Consider the following 18,597-nt stretch of genomic DNA (forward strand, 5'->3'; position numbering starts at 1 on the left):
TGTTCATACTGTACTGTTTATATAGTTTAACCACCAGTAATAAAACTGAACGCAAATAAAATGACATCAGAGACGAGCACTTTCTTTACACTCCAAAAGTTCAATAAAATTTAGTTTACAACAGGGCGGTCAAATTCTTGCACTAAACTCTCTTAAATGACGTGTGCTTTGAGTGGCGGGAATCTTTTGGCGTGCGCACGTGTGTGTGTGTGAGTGTGTGTGTGCATACATGTGTTAGTATTCCCACACTTCATTGCCATCATATAAAGTCATGCGAGCACTTCAGAGCTCATTCCGTGTCAGTATGTCTATACGAGTGCTTCTCTTCGGCCTGTTTCTGCTGCTCGCTTCAGGTACAGTCAACACACAAAACCTAGACACTCACAAGTGTTCATTAATATGAATCTCTGTCTGTGAAAACCTAACGCTTGAGGTGTGAAAAACAGAGGTGACATCCTCATTGTTGTTCCGTGTAGCGTAAAAATGACGTAAAAGCTTTTAAAAAGCAAGAAACAGGTTTAACCTCTTCTTTCACAAAGAACAATCTAATAAAGTTCTTTTGTTCCAGGGGCGCAAGGAACACCCGGCTCATCCCGAAAGGTATGCAGCAATTTTTTTGTCCTCAGTGAATGACTAACTAGTATTTGTTCATTTAAAGTGCCCCTATTAAGGATTTTTGAAAAATGCCATTCACGCACTCTAAGTGAATGAGGACATCCTATAAAGTTTTAATTCTGAAAGTGCACTGTGTATAAAGTTGTAGTCTTCTAAAAGAAAGTCGACCCTGAACCACTGAAACAAGTCATTTTTAAAACAAATACGAAGCCGTTGCATGATATCAAAATGAAACAATGTGAAATGGTCTTCAATTGTTACATTTTCAATGAAAAAGCAAATTCAAAAATCTCATAAGCACTGCTTAATATCAAATCGACCAATCACAGGAGGATTTTGTTCTAGTTACCCATAATGAGGGCAACTTTAACTTTTAGAGTTTAAAATGTTTGTTATGAAATGGCACACATGTGTGTGTGTGTGTGTGTGTGTGTGTGTGTGTGTGTGTGTGTGTGTGTGATTTAGCCCGTGTGCGCTGAGATGGCCGAGATCCTCGCGTGTCCCATGAACTTCGCACCTGTGTGCGGCAGCGACGGGAACAGCTACGCCAACGAGTGCTTGCTGTGTGTGGAAAGACTGTAGGTCACATACGCGTGCACACCCACAGCTGCAGTACAGTCATTATTATTAATTATGAAATTATAGCGGTTTTGTGTCCTTTTCAGGAAAACCAAATCTGATATTTTAATCACGAGGATGGCGACTGCTGAGCTTCTCCACAACACACAGGATCAATAAGATTAAAGCATCTGAAATAGAATCTGTGTTTCATTTCTTCAACACTGGCTTTAGACGTTAAAATTGTTTTATCTTTTTTTTTTGTTAATATCATTTATATACTATTACAGGCTAGTTTGTTATTATTTTGAATTAGTTTATTTTATATACGTTATTCTTTATCTTTTAGGCTTTTGAACTTAATTTGAAGAACTTCATTTTAGCAGTTTTGTTGTGTTTATTATATTTAGTAGTTTTTACCATTAAAAAAATGTCCATATAGTTTTCATTATGTCTTATTTTTTTTCTTTTAGTTTCTTTTAGTTATTTTAGTATTTCAAGTTAAAATAAAATGTTTTTAGTGCTTTCAAATAATTATTGACAATTAATCACATCCATTATAATATATAATATTTAATATATATGCCTAACATATTTTTCTTAAATATTTACATGCATGTGTATGTATATAGAGTATACACATATATTATGTAAAAAAACCTTTTATTTTGGATGCAATTCATCATTTGATAGCACTAGATTTATTTTATTTCAATTAACACGTATTGTATAAAAACTATCTATTGCTATATATATATATATATATATATATATATATATATATATATATATATATATATATATATATATATATATAGCAATAATATATTAAATAACATTAGCATTATTAAATAACATATTATATTGTAAATATATTTTTTCAGTCACCATATTTAAGGACAAGAACATTTTCACAAAGATTTTGGCTTTACTTTATCCTAAACATTTACAGTATTTAGACTCAATTAAAAAAAAAAAAGTTTTTTCTTTTGAGAAATTAAAGAAAAAGTGGTGAATCATGGGGTTGTTTATTATGTTTCTGATGTTATACTTGTTTTCTTCTCTCTGGATTGTGCAATCCAATATCTCAAAAGATTTACTCATAACTACTCCTTAAATATAGCCCCATCTCTGGCCGAAAGTTCAGTGACTGCCCTGCTTCCAACAGAGACCAGCACGAGACAAGGATATTTTCAGCACTCTGAGAAAAACACGGTAATGTTTACAAACACTACTAGCTACTAATACTGTTAATTAGTAGCTTATTCTATTTCATAAGAATGTTTGATTGCATTGTGGGGCCACTAGCAAACCGAAACAGTCTTATTGTGTTGATTTATTAGCTGATATTAAGTTTGTTCTCGTTTATCGCATTACACTATATTTCGAAAGTAAATAAAAGTGAATAAAAATGTATAGTTTTATTCAGAAATGGTCAGGTGACACTGAAATGTCAGCTTTGACATGTCAGCAATAAATTACATTTCCAATATATTCAAATAAAAAATACATATTTGAAATTTTAATGATATTTCACAATATTACTTCATTACAAAGATGCCTAAAATGTTTCATGATTTGTTTATTTATTTAGCTACAGCTTTCCCCTCTAAAAAAAACATTTTCACTCAATATTCAGTGAATCCTACTGCCTAATGAAACGCAACACTCCACCTCCACCAATCAAAATTACGTTCTATTGAAAAAAGAAATCTATACAAGAGTGTCTGTTAGGTGTATGATATTGTAAAACAATATTTTTGTATTTGAAATGTATTAAATATAGTGTTCATTTACTCTCCCTCGAGTTGTTCCAAAGCTGTTTCTTTTTTCAGTTTCTTTCTGCTTTTGAACAAAAAAAAAGTATTTTAAAGAATGTAGGGTAACCAAATTAGCCATTTGCGGTATGAAAATAATACCACCGTCAGATGTTTGGTGACCAACATTCCTTCAAAATATCTTTTAGTTTTTTGGGAGAACTGTCCCTTTAGTATAACTCAGCACTTAAGTAGTTAACAAAGTAACATGGGCACTAATATAAAGGCAGCCTAAAAGAACTACTGATGCATACTTACTACCAGAATATGTGAACATATTGAATTGTCATCCCATAAAATGTCTGTATGACTGTGCGGGTTTTTGTTAGCGGGAATTCACAGTAGTCAGTTATTCCCTGAGGCGTGATCTTCTTTGGCTGCTCTGCATAGAAGCTTTACAAACATATTATTCATTAAAGTCGGAAACAGACAATTAAGAGGGATATAAGGCTTCCAGATAAGTCTAAGTTTGCCCATCGGGAATATTAAAAACACGACTTTCAAAAACACTGTTCTTTCACTTAATGTGTCCTTCAGAAGAGTGTCTTTCATTTAGACTTTAGAGTTTTTCCAACAGTGTTTTCTTTGTTGTTCAGAGACAGCTCTGCAGTTTAATGATCTCTGATGAGTTGCAGTGAGCTGAATGTTTCTTGTGAGCTCTAGAAGTTTCCTGGCTTGCCGATGTCCACTGTGATTTTGGTGTAAAGCAGGTCTTTATCTACATCTACCACTTTGTAACTGAGCGATTTGATGCCGTCCGTCTTCATCGTGTGTCGCGTGTGAGCAATTCTCTTAAATCTATGAAACAGAGGTGTAGCTTTAGAATGTCATTCAGTCGGTCTTGTATTTCTGAGTGTGTGTGTGTGTGTGTGTGTGTGTGTGTGAAATAGAGATTACCTCTGTGGGTTTGGTTCATTTTTCTTGTCTCTTGAGTGACGAATCATTCTGCATTTACCGATGTCTCCACTCGGCCTTGATATTTTCATGCCTTGAAATACCAGCCTTCAAAAATAATGACCCTCCATAAAGCTCTTCTCAATTGTATATGGGCCTATATATATTACTGTACAGAATTTTTAATTAATAGTAAGAAAATGATCCATTTCCCTCACCTGTTAAATATGTCATCATCTTCTCCTCCCCAGCCCCAGTAGTTATTGGGAAAACCATTTATCTTTTGAAATTGTGCTTTACTCATTGCCGATACACCCCCGAAATACTGTTTATATGGTAACCTGCATTCAAACAAAATCAATGTTGAATAAAAAAATCGGTCATACTTACAATAAGCACTTTAAATGGATAGTTCTGTCTTTAATTACTGTTGAAAACTGTTGAATATAGTCATTATTTTAGTTTTCTTTGCGCATAAAACGTATTCTCGTAGCACTGTAAACCCCTGATGTCACATATTTTCCCAATGTCCTTACTACCTTTCTCAGCCCTGAACGTGGTAGGACCGTTTCTGTCTATGAAGGGTCAGAAAGCTCTTGGATTTCATCAGAAATATCCTAATTTGTGTCCTGAAGATTAACAAAGGTCTTACGGTTAAGATTACAGATTTTTTTTTTTTACTTTTTGGTGACCTATCCCCTAAATAACGTTTGCGCAACGTTCCCCTGGTACTTCCTACTTACAAGTCATAATTATGATTTTTGTTGGACAAAACTGGTGCAACTGGAAGATTTTCTAGTGCTAATACACTTTGTGTAGAATTGATGCTTTATCTACATGTTTCATCAAGACTATGGAAATTTATTTTTTTTCAATGCATTTTTTCCTTTTACATAAACTTACCTAATCAGCACACCAAACAAGCATTTATTAGATAAAAACAGTAAAAACTTTCCTGATATGCTGATTTGCTGTGTGTGTCGTTCAGTTATAAGATTCTTATTTTGATGCTATGTTCATGTCATTGTTTCCGTTTTCCTTTTTGCCTGGTTTCTACGTATTCTTGTTTATTCTGTGGTTACCCATTATGAGTCTTAGTTCTTCATTTACCTGTGTATTTATAGCCCCTAGTTTCCTCAGTTCTTTATTAAATATGGTTTTTACATTTACAGTGCTCTTTGCCTATTCTTGGTTCGTTAAATAAAGTATAGAAACTGTGACAGCAATAATCATTTTCAACAGTATTTATTTGAAATTTTGTTAAATTATAAATGTCTTTAATGTCACTTTTGATCAGTTTAATGCATCCATCTAAATTGTCATTAAACATTGCTCCCGTTTTGTGCCATGACTCCCTCGTGTGATCTTGTCATGTCCTTTGTTAATACGTCATATTTTCAGTAGTTGTGTTCAGCTTGAAGCGGTGCTGCGTAGACGGATCGGTGTAGAAGTGTGAGAACGATTAGAGAGTAGATGGCTACACATGCTCTCGTGGTATTTTAATGTTTAATGTTCTCAAACTACAGCTCTGTACAGTTTTGTTTTAATCCTAATCAAACACACCTGATCCAGCTCATCAAGCTCTTCAAGAATTTACAAGCAGGAGTGAGTTGGAGCTAAACTCAGCCGAGCTGTGTAGTTTCCTCTGTTTCCAGGCTAGCTTACTCGTGTAACCAGCTGTTGGTGAATTTGTCAAGTCTGATGCTCAATATTTATATTGTTTGTTTCGTGCAGTAGTTGGTTTACTTTTGTTCAATATAGCTGCATTTTGGTTCTAACCTTCAACTTATCATCTAAAATTAGAAATAGATGTATAATGGTACTCAGTGGAAGAGCTGCCTTTCTTAAACATTATCACGAAAGCTAAATTAACCTAAACACAAAGACCAAACCCAGCAACACCGTCTGATATGCATATCAGGTTCTGCTCTAAATGGTGTATATTACATCATATACGTCTTTTATTCAGTCTTTGTAGCTCACTCAAAATCTACAGAGAGTCAGTCAGCAAAGAAGCTGATGAAGAGATAGTGAGGTATGTTACCCTGAGAGATTTTGAGACTGTATACTACATATAGCCTATTGCTGATCTTTACACTGATTTAGTGATTTACAGTATTGGTTATTTATTGCTCTTTACCAGCTTCCCAACATGTAAGATTTTCCTGTGCCGACTGATTACTTTACTCCACATCAGAGAAGGCCAGATGAAAAACAGCTGCATTGCGATCGTTCTTAATCCAAATGAACCTTGATCCCTGAGCCATCTTTCTACTAACATAACAGAATTTGCTTCCTGTGCTTCAACTTTATTTGTTTAGGTAAATACCTTTTGGAGCAACACGAGCAGCTGTTTTTTTAAGCTTCATCTGAACTTTCAGGCACTGGTGTCGCTTAACAAATATTATGTTACATGTTGTATTGTGTGTATGGGTGGTGCTTACTCTTACTTAAAACCAAATTTGTCCATGGACACAGAGAGGTGGCGCGGCTGGCTGGAGCACTTGTAGGTGTTGCGGTCGTCCATGGGGATGATGTCTACGTCACTAAAGACGAAGCAGTCATAATCATACTCCTTTAGCGCCTCTACGTAACCCACATTGAGCAGTTTGGCCCTGTTGAATGTCCCCTCTCCGTCCTTTTTTTTTTGGAGGAGAAATGTAAATTCGACATGCAAATAGATTAATCATTTACATTAAACATAATAGGTTAATTAATTTGATCGGACCTTAATGATCACAGCTAAATCCGTCGATCAACTATGCATGACCCCATCTTTGTGTTATAAACACAGAGATATACACTAAAGAAAATAACCAAATAGGCATGGATTTCTTAGCGTGCATGACAGTTTGCATGCTGATTTTACTGTGAACAAGGTCAACGGCTGATGGAAAGAGGACAGAAATGACAAAAAAGAAACATAGAGAGGAGGTGTTTATGTACTGATGTGTCAAGATGTATTAGGTGACAAGTGAATATTTTTAATCTTAATATTTAATATTGTTACTATTTCAGTATTTGGTATGTCTGCCTTTTGTTTTAATTGCAGCAAAAATGTAAGCAAGTCAAGAACCAAAAATTACTACCGTTCAAAAGTTTGGGTGCACCCGTTTAACAAGAAATTTTGGAGCACTTCATGCTTCCTACTGCTCAACAGCTTTTTGCAGATGCTGATTTCCAAAAGCACCAAAAGTTGGTTAAATGGCCATGGTATTGGTGTGCTTGACTGGCCAGCAAGCTCACCCGATATGAACCCCATAAAGAATCTATGGGGTAATGTAAAGTGGAAAATAAGAAACAAAAGACCAAAAATGCAGACGAGCTGTAGGCCACTGTGAAAGAAACCTGGGCTTCCATACCATGTCAGCAGTGCAAACTCATCACAAACTCATCACCTCCATGCCACAGGGAATTAAGGCAGAGCCCCAACCGAGTACTGAGAACATTTACAGTAAATGAAAATACTTTCCAGAAGGACAACAATTCACTACAATATTTTTTTTTATATGAAGTGTCTTATGAAGTATTCTAATTTGTTGAGATGAATTGGTGGTTTTTTGTTAAGCCAAAATCATCACAATTAAAAGAACCAAAGACTTAAACTACTTCAGTCTGTGTGCAGTTGATTTATGTAATGCGCAAGTTTCACAGTTTGAGTTGAATTACTGAAATGAATGAACTTTTCCACAACATTCTAATATATTGAGATGCACCTGTTTTCAAAAGACTGACCATCTTTAACAGCAGTAGTCTGTGAGGCGGATCAGTCATAAAGTACTTTTTACTGGAAAAAGTTTCCACACCCAAACAAACAGAAAGAAACAGGCGTTATATATTCTATGTCTCTTCTCAGGTTACATTTCTCGTTTTCTCTTTTGTTGTTATTGCACAGGAAATTTTAAAGCAGTGGAATGTCAGATCAAGCATGTTGCCTATGCAAAGCCAAGTCACTGCATTTCCATACTTCAAGGTGAATGTCTCCCGAAGAAAAGTCAACCCTGCAAAAATATGTTTAGATATGTTTGTAGATCTATCTATCTATCTATCTATCTATCTATCTATCTATCTATCTATCTATCTATCTATCTATCTATCTATCTGTCTGAGAATGTGTAGATCTGCTGGAAGGTTCAGGATTCATGTCAGCCCATGTGCATGTCTTGATTTGTGTACAAAGTGAGTGTCTATGAGATCGGGATATCTCTTCTCCACCCTGCTCTGTCATCTGTGTTATAACAGAGAGCAAGTTAATAAATGGTTTGTGAGTGCTGTACCTGTTGGATGACATAAATCCCATAATCAAGCTGTTGTCTCCGTAGGATGGGGTGAAGGTAGTAAAGCCAGTACTTCAGGTGTTCACCTCTGTTTCTGAACGGGATGATTATTGCCACTTTTTGCAGAGCCACGCAATCGCTGGGTTTATACCTGCCGCCCATCACCAGCCGTGGACTGTCTTTACGCACCATATCCAAATTTACAGGCTCTGAAAATTCAACTCGCAATCGACCCACTGCAAGGGGAATGGGGAGATAAAGTGAGCGAAATTGGGGTCATATTGCAGATACAAAAGAGGAAGACTCCTCTTATGCAACAACAGTCCACTTCCTGTCTCAAACAAGCCAAACTTCCTTTCCCTGTTTTTTGCTAGTTTTTTGCTAGTTTTTTTTCCCCCAGCTTTCTCTTTAACTCGGACTGATAAGAAGGTAAAGCTTTGTAATATAAGGTTATGCATTACCTTACACTGCTAAATAAGTTTTAAGGCAATAATAATAAAGACTTTCTGTAACCTAAAGCTCATTTGGTTAGCTGCTGTTCATCTGCGCTATGGGTACAGCTTAGAAATAATAAATTGCAGACATTTACATTTAACATTTTACAGTCTTTCTCTTTTGGAAAAAGGCCATAAATATTGATGCCTCATCCTACCATACTGATGACTTTTGTCCAGTCCACTTTGTCCCTCCCACTTAAACCGCCTAAAGACCAGCAAGTAGATAACTAATGATGCAAGTGAAACATCTCTTCCATCTGTACCACACAAATCTAGAGAGTTGGAGTGGGCCTAACTCTAACTAGAAATAACATTTTGACTCAAAATCCGGTTACACAAATGTGTGTTTTTATGCTGGGTAAATAACTAGGCTAATTCAGATATTTCAGATCCTTTTTTTTTGGAGTAAAATTTGTGAAAGTAGCTCTGGACACTCTCTCGCTCACTCACTCTCTCTCTCTCTCTCACACACACACACACACACACACACACACACACACACACACACACACACACAAACATAAAAAGAAACAAGTTTTAAATTTAGTTTAACTTACCCAAAAGCGGTGACGTCTCGGGACAGTGTTCCAGTCCCGCGGGATCTTGTACGTCATCTTTAATGACAGATCCATTAGAATAAATTAGTTTAATTACCTCCGTCCCGTTGTCATACTGGACGAGTGCTGCTGTCCTATGAGCTTGAGAAGTGAATATATCAGAGTTTATTTGAATTTTGCGGTAACTGGTGAATTTTGCGGGCGACTCTTTCAAATAAAAAAACAGCGCGACGATGAGGTGAACCCCGCAGAGGCACGCGAGCGCGACGCAGGACTTAGTGAAGAAACCCACGCTGAGCCCCGACTCCTGCATTCTCACGAAACTACGAAGAACAAAAGTCTGGAAGGAACAGAAACACTCCTGCCTCGTCGTGGTTCATCAGATGAGAGGGACGATCCTTTTTCCTCAAACTTTCTGTGATATCGATCGCGTCTGGACGCTGTTATTAGCTGTTTTCTCGGCATCGGTGAAGAGACGTCTTGAGGAGCGCAGGAGTGACAGCGGTGGGCGTTCACTTGTAGTAGTAGAAAAACCTACAAAGTAGTGACATTTATAGAGTTATTCTAATTAGTTCATTTATTCGCATTTGGAAATACAGGAATTTGAACAAGACGCACTTTGATATGTATGCACTTTGGGTGACTATAATATTAATGTTAAATTATCACAATAATATTCAGTAGTTAACATGAACTAAGCATGAACAACATTTCTACGGCATTTTTTTCAACTTTGATAAAAAATTTTCTAATGCATTAAAATCACAATCTGCCTTTGTTAACATTAGGCGAGCTTATGCACCGCGAGCTAACATGAACTAACAATGAATGACTGTGTTAGTTAATATATTAACTAATGTTAGCAAATTATATCTTATTGTAAAGTGTTATCGCATTGGTTGCATTAGCAAAAAAAAAAAAAAATGTGGCACTAGCAAACAGTCAATTTCTCAACTAACTTCACTGAGAAGAATCCTCAAGTTCAAACAGATGTGGTAATTACAACATACATGGAAATGCACTGAATATTTTGACAACCTGAATATGTTAATGATCTTATTATTAATGCAGTAACGTCGTATACTCTTTTTAAGATTGTGAATCAATCAGACAGCATTTTCTAAATATAAGCATATTTCTTGTGTCTGTTCAAGGAATTCCCAATACATTTTTGAAATTATTTATAGTTTTTGAAAGATTTTACATAAGGTATTTTATGTGTATTTGTATAGTCTGTTGGAAATAATTGTAATAAATAATCATGCAACAGTCATTAAAGTCAGTGATTGATTACTGACGAGCTCTTCTTTTCTCCTCCACAGCGCCCTCGTGTGTTAGTTTGAGTGATCAACAGCTATAACATGACACTGTTTCCTGGTGAAATGACCTGTCCGACTCAGTCCGAGCAGCATTGTTAGCTATCTTCAAGAAACGGCAAAACACATCTCCCTCTCTATTCTATTTCTTATTCTTATTTTTTATTTATTTAAAAAAAGTGACCCTCTAACGCCTGCTCTCTATATTGTACTTGTTTATTAACTAGTTGTTTTCTATTTATTAAAATTATCGTCTAGCATCATGTATTCTTTTTCTTTTTTTTTTGAGTTGTTTTCTTTTTTTCTTTCTTTCTTTTTTTTTTTAATTATTGTGTACCGTACACTAACCGACACTTGCAATAGTATTTAAATATAACCCCAAATAGCTCACGTACATCTGCAAGATCAAGACTTTTTGATCTGGAAAGCGTCTGCTGTCTAAAATCGTCTGGCCGACGTCTTTCAATGTCGGTTTTACATACATTCTAAATCATAAATATCTTAAAGACATTTAATAGACGTCTAATTTGACATCTAAAAGTATAAGTCCTGCAGACGTATTGCAGATGAGCAAACACCCAAAACGTGTGTACATGTGCTATCAGGGATTGCTCTTTTGTCGGTTTTGATAAGTGCTTTTATAAGTGTAAATGTTATCTGCGTCTTGTTTCATTACCATCCTAAGCAAATATTGATGTGTTGAATACTATATAGTTAGTTAGCTAGCTAGCTAGCTAGCTAGTCCGGGCCATGATTTCTATGTTTCCAAAAAATGTAGCCCTTGTTATGTACAGATGTTTGCTAAATTTGCTAACTGCTTCTCGGTCGTTATTGCTACCGCTTTGGCAAGTATGAAAACAACAGAAAAACCACCCCAAACACTGCACATTTCATGCACTTTAGACGTCCAGATAACAAATTTGCTTATGATTTCTCTGATCATTCTTAATGACATGAAAGAGAAGTTAACACCACGTGTGAAATCAGAGTTAGCAGGCCTACATTTCAGCAGTTGCTGTAACACACAAACAGACAACTGGTGAGATCTAAATCACCTGTTCTAGTTCAGCAGCGAGTCTTATCTGTGTTTGGACTGCTATTACACAGTAACAGTACAGTCAATAAAACGCAGTGGCACATCTCTCTTAGAGAGAGTTACGCTAGTGTGTGGCCTGGGTCAAAGGTCATCCAGTCATGTGACTAGATGTCTATATCCTGGTTCATGAAGTGAAAGCTTTACTTCATATCGTAGAACATTGGGACTAGAGTTTGTTATGAAGGAGAGCAGCTTTATGGTCTAAATAGTCTGCCTATAAGCGACCTCCACCAGCAGAACGGGAGTCTTTGGAAACTTCAGACATCATGTGAGTCACTTCTGTTTTGAAACTCTTTTCAGAGTTCAGAGAGACAGAGAATATTTAACAGTAAGCTTGATATACTGCACTCTGTGCACTTTTCTATTTAAATAAAGAACGTACATCTTACATATACTGTTTAGATACCGTTCATTCTAAAAGAAAAAACTCACTTTTTTACGGTTAGATGCAAAATAACATTTTAACATATTTATAAAAAAAATAAACAAAATTAAAACTGGGTTTGTGTACGTTCTAAGAAATATTTATACTCACAAAACAATATATAGATATTGTTCAAATGTATTTAAAATGTGATACTATTTTTAAAAAAATAGACCTAGAATTCAAGGCAAAAAAAAAGTTGGGTCAATTTTTCTGTTTACAAGGGGAAGTGTTTTTAGGTCACTGGTGTGTGATAAATCTTATCTGTTAATATGCAGATAAAATGTTTTTATGACACAACGTCTTATATAATAACAATATATGATGATAATTTTCCTAAAAATAATGCTTACTTGATTAGTAAGTGGGTCAATCTGATCACAGGTTTATAGAAATGAATCACTGGAGCTGTTTTCATCCAGCTTGTATTTCTCATTCATGCTGTGCTCTAACCCCTCGTTCATTCTCTCTCGTTTTTCCCTCTCTCGCTCTTTCTTAGGGAGGAATGTCAAAATGGAATGTCAGTGGATTTGTTCCTGCATTGCTCTCTTGTTCCCGCTGTGAGTGCTGCCTGCATTTGTCCAGACAAAACTCTCTCTCCTCAAGACAAATGCAGCACTTTCTCTAGAACAGGAAGGGATGCTTCACTGTTAGATAAAAACTGACACGATTACATGAATTTTAATTAACATTTCCATACTTACTAATTGATGTTAACCAGTGTATCATCTATATCACTTTGTGTTTCATGACGCGTTTGAATTGTTAGACATCTATCATTCGTGCATTTTGTAACATAGTTGTATTCCTTTGCTTTTCAGGTATGCATTGTGTTTCTGCTCTCATTTGTACAACACAGAGCAAGGGCTCAGCCCTTTGAGGATCGCTTTCCATATCTCAGGGGTCGATTTGGCATTGTGGTGTGAGTGATATTTGAACAAAACCTGTAGATCTAGGTTTGACATACATGTTTTTTGGTGTGCTTTTGTTTTTGATGTGCTTATTTACATTTTGAGTGTGTATGCGTGCATTTCTTCGCAGGCCGTTGGATTTCATTTGCAGTCTAAGTAACCGATGGTCTTATGGTTTCGCATTTGGAGCTATTGCTCCCAGTGTGATTCAGCTTTTCTCTGAGTCCTATACACCATTTACTGTGCCTAACTGGGCTAAAGGTAGGTTAATTTAACAATCTGTATTCATCCATACATCCATCCATTCATCCAATATGTACTGTGAATGTAGTCTTGATTAAAGGAGTTATAGTCCATCTGCATGTGTATCTCTTTCAGCCATTGTGTACCTGGTAGGAGCAATAGAAGTTGGTGTGGCCTACCTGCCTTTCTTTGCTTGTCTTTCCACACCGCACCGATTACTTGGAGGGGTTTTAGGTCTTCTTTACACACTCACATGGTACATGGAAACACTCTAGCTTTCTGTTTGTTGGCATTGCTGTAAAAACATTTGTGGGTTTAATTTTCTAATATTTAATGGGTTTCAGGCTCATTGTGAGACTGTATGACACGATAAGCTGTCCCTCTGGAAGGGTAGGTCAATAACGATTAATAATTAACTTCAATTTATTAATGGTTAACTTATATTATTATCATATTATTATGCTTATGTTAAGATTAGGTATAATTTATAACACTGTCAGTGTTATAAATGTGCAATAGCATCTTTGAACATGACACTGGACCACAAATATTTGGTTGAGATACAACTATTTTAAAAAATATAGCCTCTTATGGTGCAAAAAAAACGATAAATATTAAGAAAATCCCCTTTAAAGCTGTCTAAATGAAGTTATTAGCAATGCAAAATAAAGTTTTGATCAATCAATTTTGATCCATACAATGTATTTTTGGCTATTGCTACAAATATACCCATGCTACTTAAAACTGGTGGTCCAGGGTCACATGTTATGATTTGGACAGTGGATAAATGAAGAATTTTACTGGTTTCAGATTTTAGGTTCTTACGAGAAATTGATCATCATGTGGCCATTCTTCCTGTGTCTGTTTTTCCTGCTGGGACGGTTTGTGTATATTATAGTGAAGGCTGTAAGAATCCACCTGCAGCTACTAACTGAAGAGGTCAGATCATGAGTCTTGTCGTAATTTATCTTATTTTACAATGAGGTTATATTTGGTAGAACTATTTAATGTGATAGCTAAAATAAAACGACAATGAACAATACTTTTAAATGCTTTATTAATCTAGTTTAATGCTAACTTCTTCATATACAAGTGCATTTTTAACATTTCAAGTTGTGTAAATTAACATGCACGTAATTGACAAACATGAATCCACACTGAAGACAAGAGTAATGTTTCTCTGATATATAGAATGAAGAGGATCTAAACTTCCATCAGTTCATATATGTACAGACTCTACTGAGACGGCCCCCTGAACGGTAACTTTCATTCAACAATAAAATGCTTTTATTACTGTATTGACACCAGTCAGCCAATGCTCATTCTTCTATTCCCTTAAGGCCAGAAAAAAAGAGTTGGTTTCGAAGGAATGTGTACGACTGGGATCCTCACTTTAAATTCCCCAACAGAATGATTGGCACATCTATCATCTCTATTATTGGCTTGTACATGGTCAGTCAGCACTCACTAATATACACATTGAATTTTGAACTTAAAGGAATAGTTCTCCCAAAACTGAAAATACTGCCATCATTTATTCCTCGAGTAGTTACCTGTATGAATTTCTTTGCTTGGAAAAAAAATACTACATTGACAAAAGTCAATGGTGAGCCCAAAGAGGCTGTTTACAATCTTTCTTCAAAATATCTTGGCAGCTTTAAAGTTAAATAATGCAAATGTGTTTGTGTGTTTGTAGTTGACCCTAGCAGACTACAGCTTGAGTGACTACACCTTTGACAGACTAGATACTTTGATAAACTCACTTGCAGACATTGCATCATCCTGTAATGAAACAGACAATGTGTTCACGTCACTCATTCCCAGGATGAAGGAGTTTAGTTTCGTAGCAAGAAGTAAGATACTCTTTTTTTATTCCGTCTTTTTGTTTGTGTCTTTGCACACATTTTACACTATGCCGTTCAAAGGTTTGGGGTCAGTGGAGGTTTTTTTTCAGAAAGGATGCATTAAATTGATCAAAAGTGAGCATAAGGTTTTTTACATTAATACAAAAGAGTTTTTATTTACATTGAATTTATTTTTTTAATTATAATTTCACAGTATCACTGTTTACTCATTTTAATTATATATAATAGATATAAGGCAAAAAACTTTCCCCTCAAAATTAGACTTCACGACTTTCAATTATATCTCACAATTTTGAACTACAAATTATAAACTTTCAATTCAAGAAAAAGTCAGAATTGCAACTTCATATGATATTAATAAGTCAAGATTTAAAGTTGCATTTCTGACTTTATAGGTTGCAATTGCGCCTTCATATCTTGCGATTCTGACTTTAGAACTTAATTCTCCGGAAAAAAAGTGAATTGTGAATCTGCATCACACAGTTGTGCGAGAAAAGGCAGAATTATGAGATAAAAAGTCGCAATTGCCTTTCTATATTTTTATTCAGTGGCGGAAAGAGGCTTTTATATAGCAGATACATCTGATGTACAGCAAATTATTTACAGAATGTTTTCCTTTTCTCAGGGTCTTGGTTGGCGACAACTATTTTTTCCACTCTGACATCTGTTACTTACACTTTTCACGTTCTAGTATGTTACAGGTATGTTTATTAAAGCATCCTTTATGTGCAAAATTGAACAATTAAGCACTTCTAGTAATTACCCAAAGGTAGTTTCATCAAATCACTGACAACTTTACTAAACAATGAACTGAATTTATGACTGCAGGAAACATTTAAAGAGGCTGTGGAGGGGACAGAAAGCGTTTCTTCCAGAGAAGTTCCATAATCCAAGCCCGGCCGTTAGCGTAGTGAGTAAAGATTTGTTAAAGGATTTCAGTAGGTTCCTATCCAACTGAAGACAACAACTTTACAAGGCATTTAGGTAAAGCTGTTCATTTAAATGCCAAATGCTTTTTTTTCTCAGGCTGCTATAACAAGATATTCAGGCTGGCAGATTGCCTTCACTATGTGGGGTATGTAAATTTCTCTCAGAAAGTTGCTTATCTTGTTACCTCATATGTGAGACGAGCTGAGTTTACCTTCTATTCAGAGAGGTCAATGACTTCTCGGGCATTTGTCTTTCATGCTTTGCTTACTTTTGTAGCATTAGCCAGACTGACTCAAATGAAAAAATGTGATGATGAAGTGCCATGAAATGTTTGTTGTATTGATTAAACTTGTTTTTTTTTTCTGCAGGGTTTCTGATAGTTCACTTTGTGCAGTTTCTGTTTGCCTTGCTGTTTGTGTATGGAGTCGTTCTACCGATCCAGAAGGGGCACTTTCTCAGCTGGCTTTCTAGTGTAGGCATCATTCTGTGAGTTCCATTAAACACGTCTCATAACCAAAGTCATTTTTCACAGGCATCATTATCAGGCCATATTTTTGAACTTGCGTGACAACATTATATTTTATTGCTAACATAATGTGAATTTATTTGGCTAAGCAGCGTTTGAATAACATTAAACTGTTTTATGTGATTGCAGGCTGACAATACTCTTAGTGATAGCCTTGGTGATAGTGCAGATTATTCTGGTCCAAGTGTTTTTCCTGCAGGACAAACTCAAACCTGAAGACAAAGAAAAGCCACTTGCACTCAACAACAGGTAGGACAACTACAAATCATCTTTTTAAATGAAAATCTAATACACAAAGCTGTAAATATGCATTGACTTTAATGAGGTCTTGCTATGTGGTTAATAAGTTATTGTGAGTAATAAAACCAAATATGCTACTGTTAAAAATTGTGGGTAGGTATGATTTCTTAATGTTGAAAGAAGTCTTTTGAAAGAAGTATTTCGCAATGTCACCATGGGTTGCAGATATTCAATGCATAATGCAGTAAAAACAGTAATAATGTGACATTTCATTTAAGTTTAAAATAGCATACATGCCCTTGTCTTAATGGCAAAGTTGAATTTTAAGCATCATTCAAAAGAAAACAGCTGTCCTGCTTAATCTTTTTGTATTTTTTTTTTCAGAATATTGTTTCATAGAAAAATAACATAACAGCATTTGTTTGTAAATGTCTTAACTGTTACCATTTTAATGTGTCCTTGCTGAATTCAAGTACTGCTTTCTTTCAATAAAAAAGTAAATAAAATAAATTGTACCCTTTTGTATGTTAGTGTACATAAAAAATACTTTTTTTATTTATTCATTTTTTAATAACCCAAGTTTTCTTCTCCTTCTACAGAAAAGCCTTCCACTGCTTCAACTACTTTTTCTTCTTCTATAATGTGATTATGGGGTTGAGCAACTGCATTTTGCGCCTGTTAAGCAGCTGCGTTGTGGGTACGTGGCTGGTGTCACGCATTGACCGGACCATCATGCAGCGGGGCTATGAATCCATGGATCCAGGTATTAATGACATATGCAGCACTGTGCAGTGAAAAGGAATAAATGTCATTTTATTCACAAAGTAGATAAGAGGAACGTGATTAGAATTAGATTTAGAATAGAATGCAATACATTTTATGTGTAAAATATTTCCGTTAATTAATTATATTTTAGTTTTACATATATTTGGGTGATTAAATATTTGTGCATTTACAAAACTGTACAATGTAGGATTCATTCTAATATTTTTGAACAGCTGTAATAATTTGCTTTCTTTTGGGCAGGATATAGTACGTGGATTGGGATGATATTTGCTGATCATTATCATAGCAACCCAGTTATGGTGTCTTTCTGTCATCTGCTGCTTGGCAGAAAAATGGAGAAACAAGGAGCTGCAGTGCCCTCTTATGCAACCTTTAGCAACAACACAGGTAATATGTGACTCCAGATAGATGACGGCAAAAATCCTTTAAACAGACATCTGATGAAATGATTGTGCCTGCCTGCTGTTTGACAGGATGTTCAGTAGGGGGAAGAGTACGTGTGCGCTGGCTCCTGCTGTACACTCTGCTGAGAAACCCTGCACTCATCCTCCTGAGAAAGAGAAAAAAGCTGAACCCAAACGACAGCCAAGACCCACTCCTCTTTGCCCGAGCCATCACCTCACAGGCTCAACAAGCAGCTGAACTGGAAAACAATAAAACTGCAGAAACAGAACCAACGCAGTCAGACATCTGAATCCGGTTCCTCAGTGTGAACACAGGCTGCTTGATTTAAAATTGGAGTTCTGTGTCTTTGACTATTGCACTACTGACAAAATTAACCTGTAGGGGATATAGACTTTGCTTTTTGATACGACGGGCAAGAATGAGAATCTGCTTCCTTCAATACGTAACTGCACTCATCAAAGCCACCACATGTGGCCTTGAAGACTGAATTTTACCAGAGAACTGGAGATTATACATTCGAGGTCTAATGGTTTTTGTGAGCTTCTGAAACAAATTTGAATTTGAATTACGTGTTTGTTGGTCAAATAGTGTTTTGTAATAAAGAATGTGAAAGCTTTTTTTGGGTGAATTAATTTAATTT

At 35.7% G+C, this 18,597-nt stretch overlaps 3 protein-coding genes across 3 annotated transcripts; 2 read left to right on the plus strand and 1 right to left on the minus strand.

Moving 5' to 3' along the window:
• Positions 1-219: 219 nt before the first annotated feature.
• On the plus strand, positions 220-1,375 carry spink4 (serine peptidase inhibitor, Kazal type 4). The gene is made up of 4 exons (XM_043248141.1): positions 220-353; positions 569-600; positions 1,081-1,193; positions 1,281-1,375. Exons 1-4 carry the CDS (start codon positions 272-274, stop codon positions 1,351-1,353), a joined length of 300 nt encoding a protein of 99 aa, XP_043104076.1. The 5' UTR covers positions 220-271; the 3' UTR covers positions 1,354-1,375.
• Positions 1,376-2,056: 681 nt separating this feature from the next.
• b4galt1 (UDP-Gal:betaGlcNAc beta 1,4- galactosyltransferase, polypeptide 1) lies at positions 2,057-9,695 on the minus strand. The gene is made up of 6 exons (XM_043241517.1): positions 9,216-9,695; positions 8,162-8,397; positions 6,335-6,522; positions 4,103-4,225; positions 3,888-3,992; positions 2,057-3,788 (listed from the first exon to the last, which is right to left on the minus strand). The coding sequence occupies exons 1-6, from the start codon at positions 9,526-9,528 to the stop codon at positions 3,650-3,652; spliced, it is 1,104 nt and encodes a 367-aa protein (XP_043097452.1). The 5' UTR covers positions 9,529-9,695; the 3' UTR covers positions 2,057-3,649.
• A 2,047-nt stretch (positions 9,696-11,742) lies between these two features.
• Positions 11,743-18,573, plus strand: stra6l (STRA6-like). Its single transcript, XM_043241502.1, has 18 exons — positions 11,743-11,895; positions 12,551-12,611; positions 12,873-12,973; positions 13,093-13,223; positions 13,341-13,461; positions 13,550-13,595; positions 14,016-14,144; positions 14,397-14,464; positions 14,546-14,657; positions 14,902-15,058; positions 15,696-15,771; positions 15,899-15,980; positions 16,097-16,145; positions 16,369-16,486; positions 16,656-16,775; positions 17,366-17,529; positions 17,793-17,939; positions 18,026-18,573. Coding segments are annotated over exons 1-18 (1,905 nt in total). The 5' UTR covers positions 11,743-11,893; the 3' UTR covers positions 18,247-18,573.
• Positions 18,574-18,597: the final 24 nt, after the last annotated feature.

Source organism: Puntigrus tetrazona, chromosome 1 (assembly GCF_018831695.1).
Source record: "Puntigrus tetrazona isolate hp1 chromosome 1, ASM1883169v1, whole genome shotgun sequence".
Lineage (NCBI taxonomy): Eukaryota > Metazoa > Chordata > Actinopteri > Cypriniformes > Cyprinidae > Puntigrus > Puntigrus tetrazona.

Bases quoted from the DNA above. Each gene is read 5' to 3' on its own strand.
- b4galt1 (XM_043241517.1), bottom strand. From the start codon at position 9,528: ATGCAGGAGTCGGGGCTCAGCGTGGGTTTCTTCACTAAGTCCTGCGTC. The intron at 6,523-8,161 runs GTACAGCACTCA...CAAAAAAAAAAG, and splicing joins GGATTTATGTCATCCAACAG to GACGGAGAGGGGACATTCAA. The intron at 4,226-6,334 runs GTAAGAGTAAGC...GTTTGAATGCAG, and splicing joins ATGGACAAATTTGGTTTTAA to GTTACCATATAAACAGTATT.
- spink4 (XM_043248141.1), top strand. From the start codon at position 272: ATGCGAGCACTTCAGAGCTCATTCCGTGTCAGTATGTCTATACGAGTG. The intron at 354-568 runs GTACAGTCAACA...CTTTTGTTCCAG, and splicing joins GTTTCTGCTGCTCGCTTCAG to GGGCGCAAGGAACACCCGGC. The intron at 601-1,080 runs GTATGCAGCAAT...TGTGTGATTTAG, and splicing joins CACCCGGCTCATCCCGAAAG to CCCGTGTGCGCTGAGATGGC.
- stra6l (XM_043241502.1), top strand. The intron at 13,224-13,340 runs GTAGGTTAATTT...TATCTCTTTCAG, and splicing joins TGTGCCTAACTGGGCTAAAG to CCATTGTGTACCTGGTAGGA. The intron at 15,059-15,695 runs GTAAGATACTCT...TCCTTTTCTCAG, and splicing joins GTTTAGTTTCGTAGCAAGAA to GGTCTTGGTTGGCGACAACT.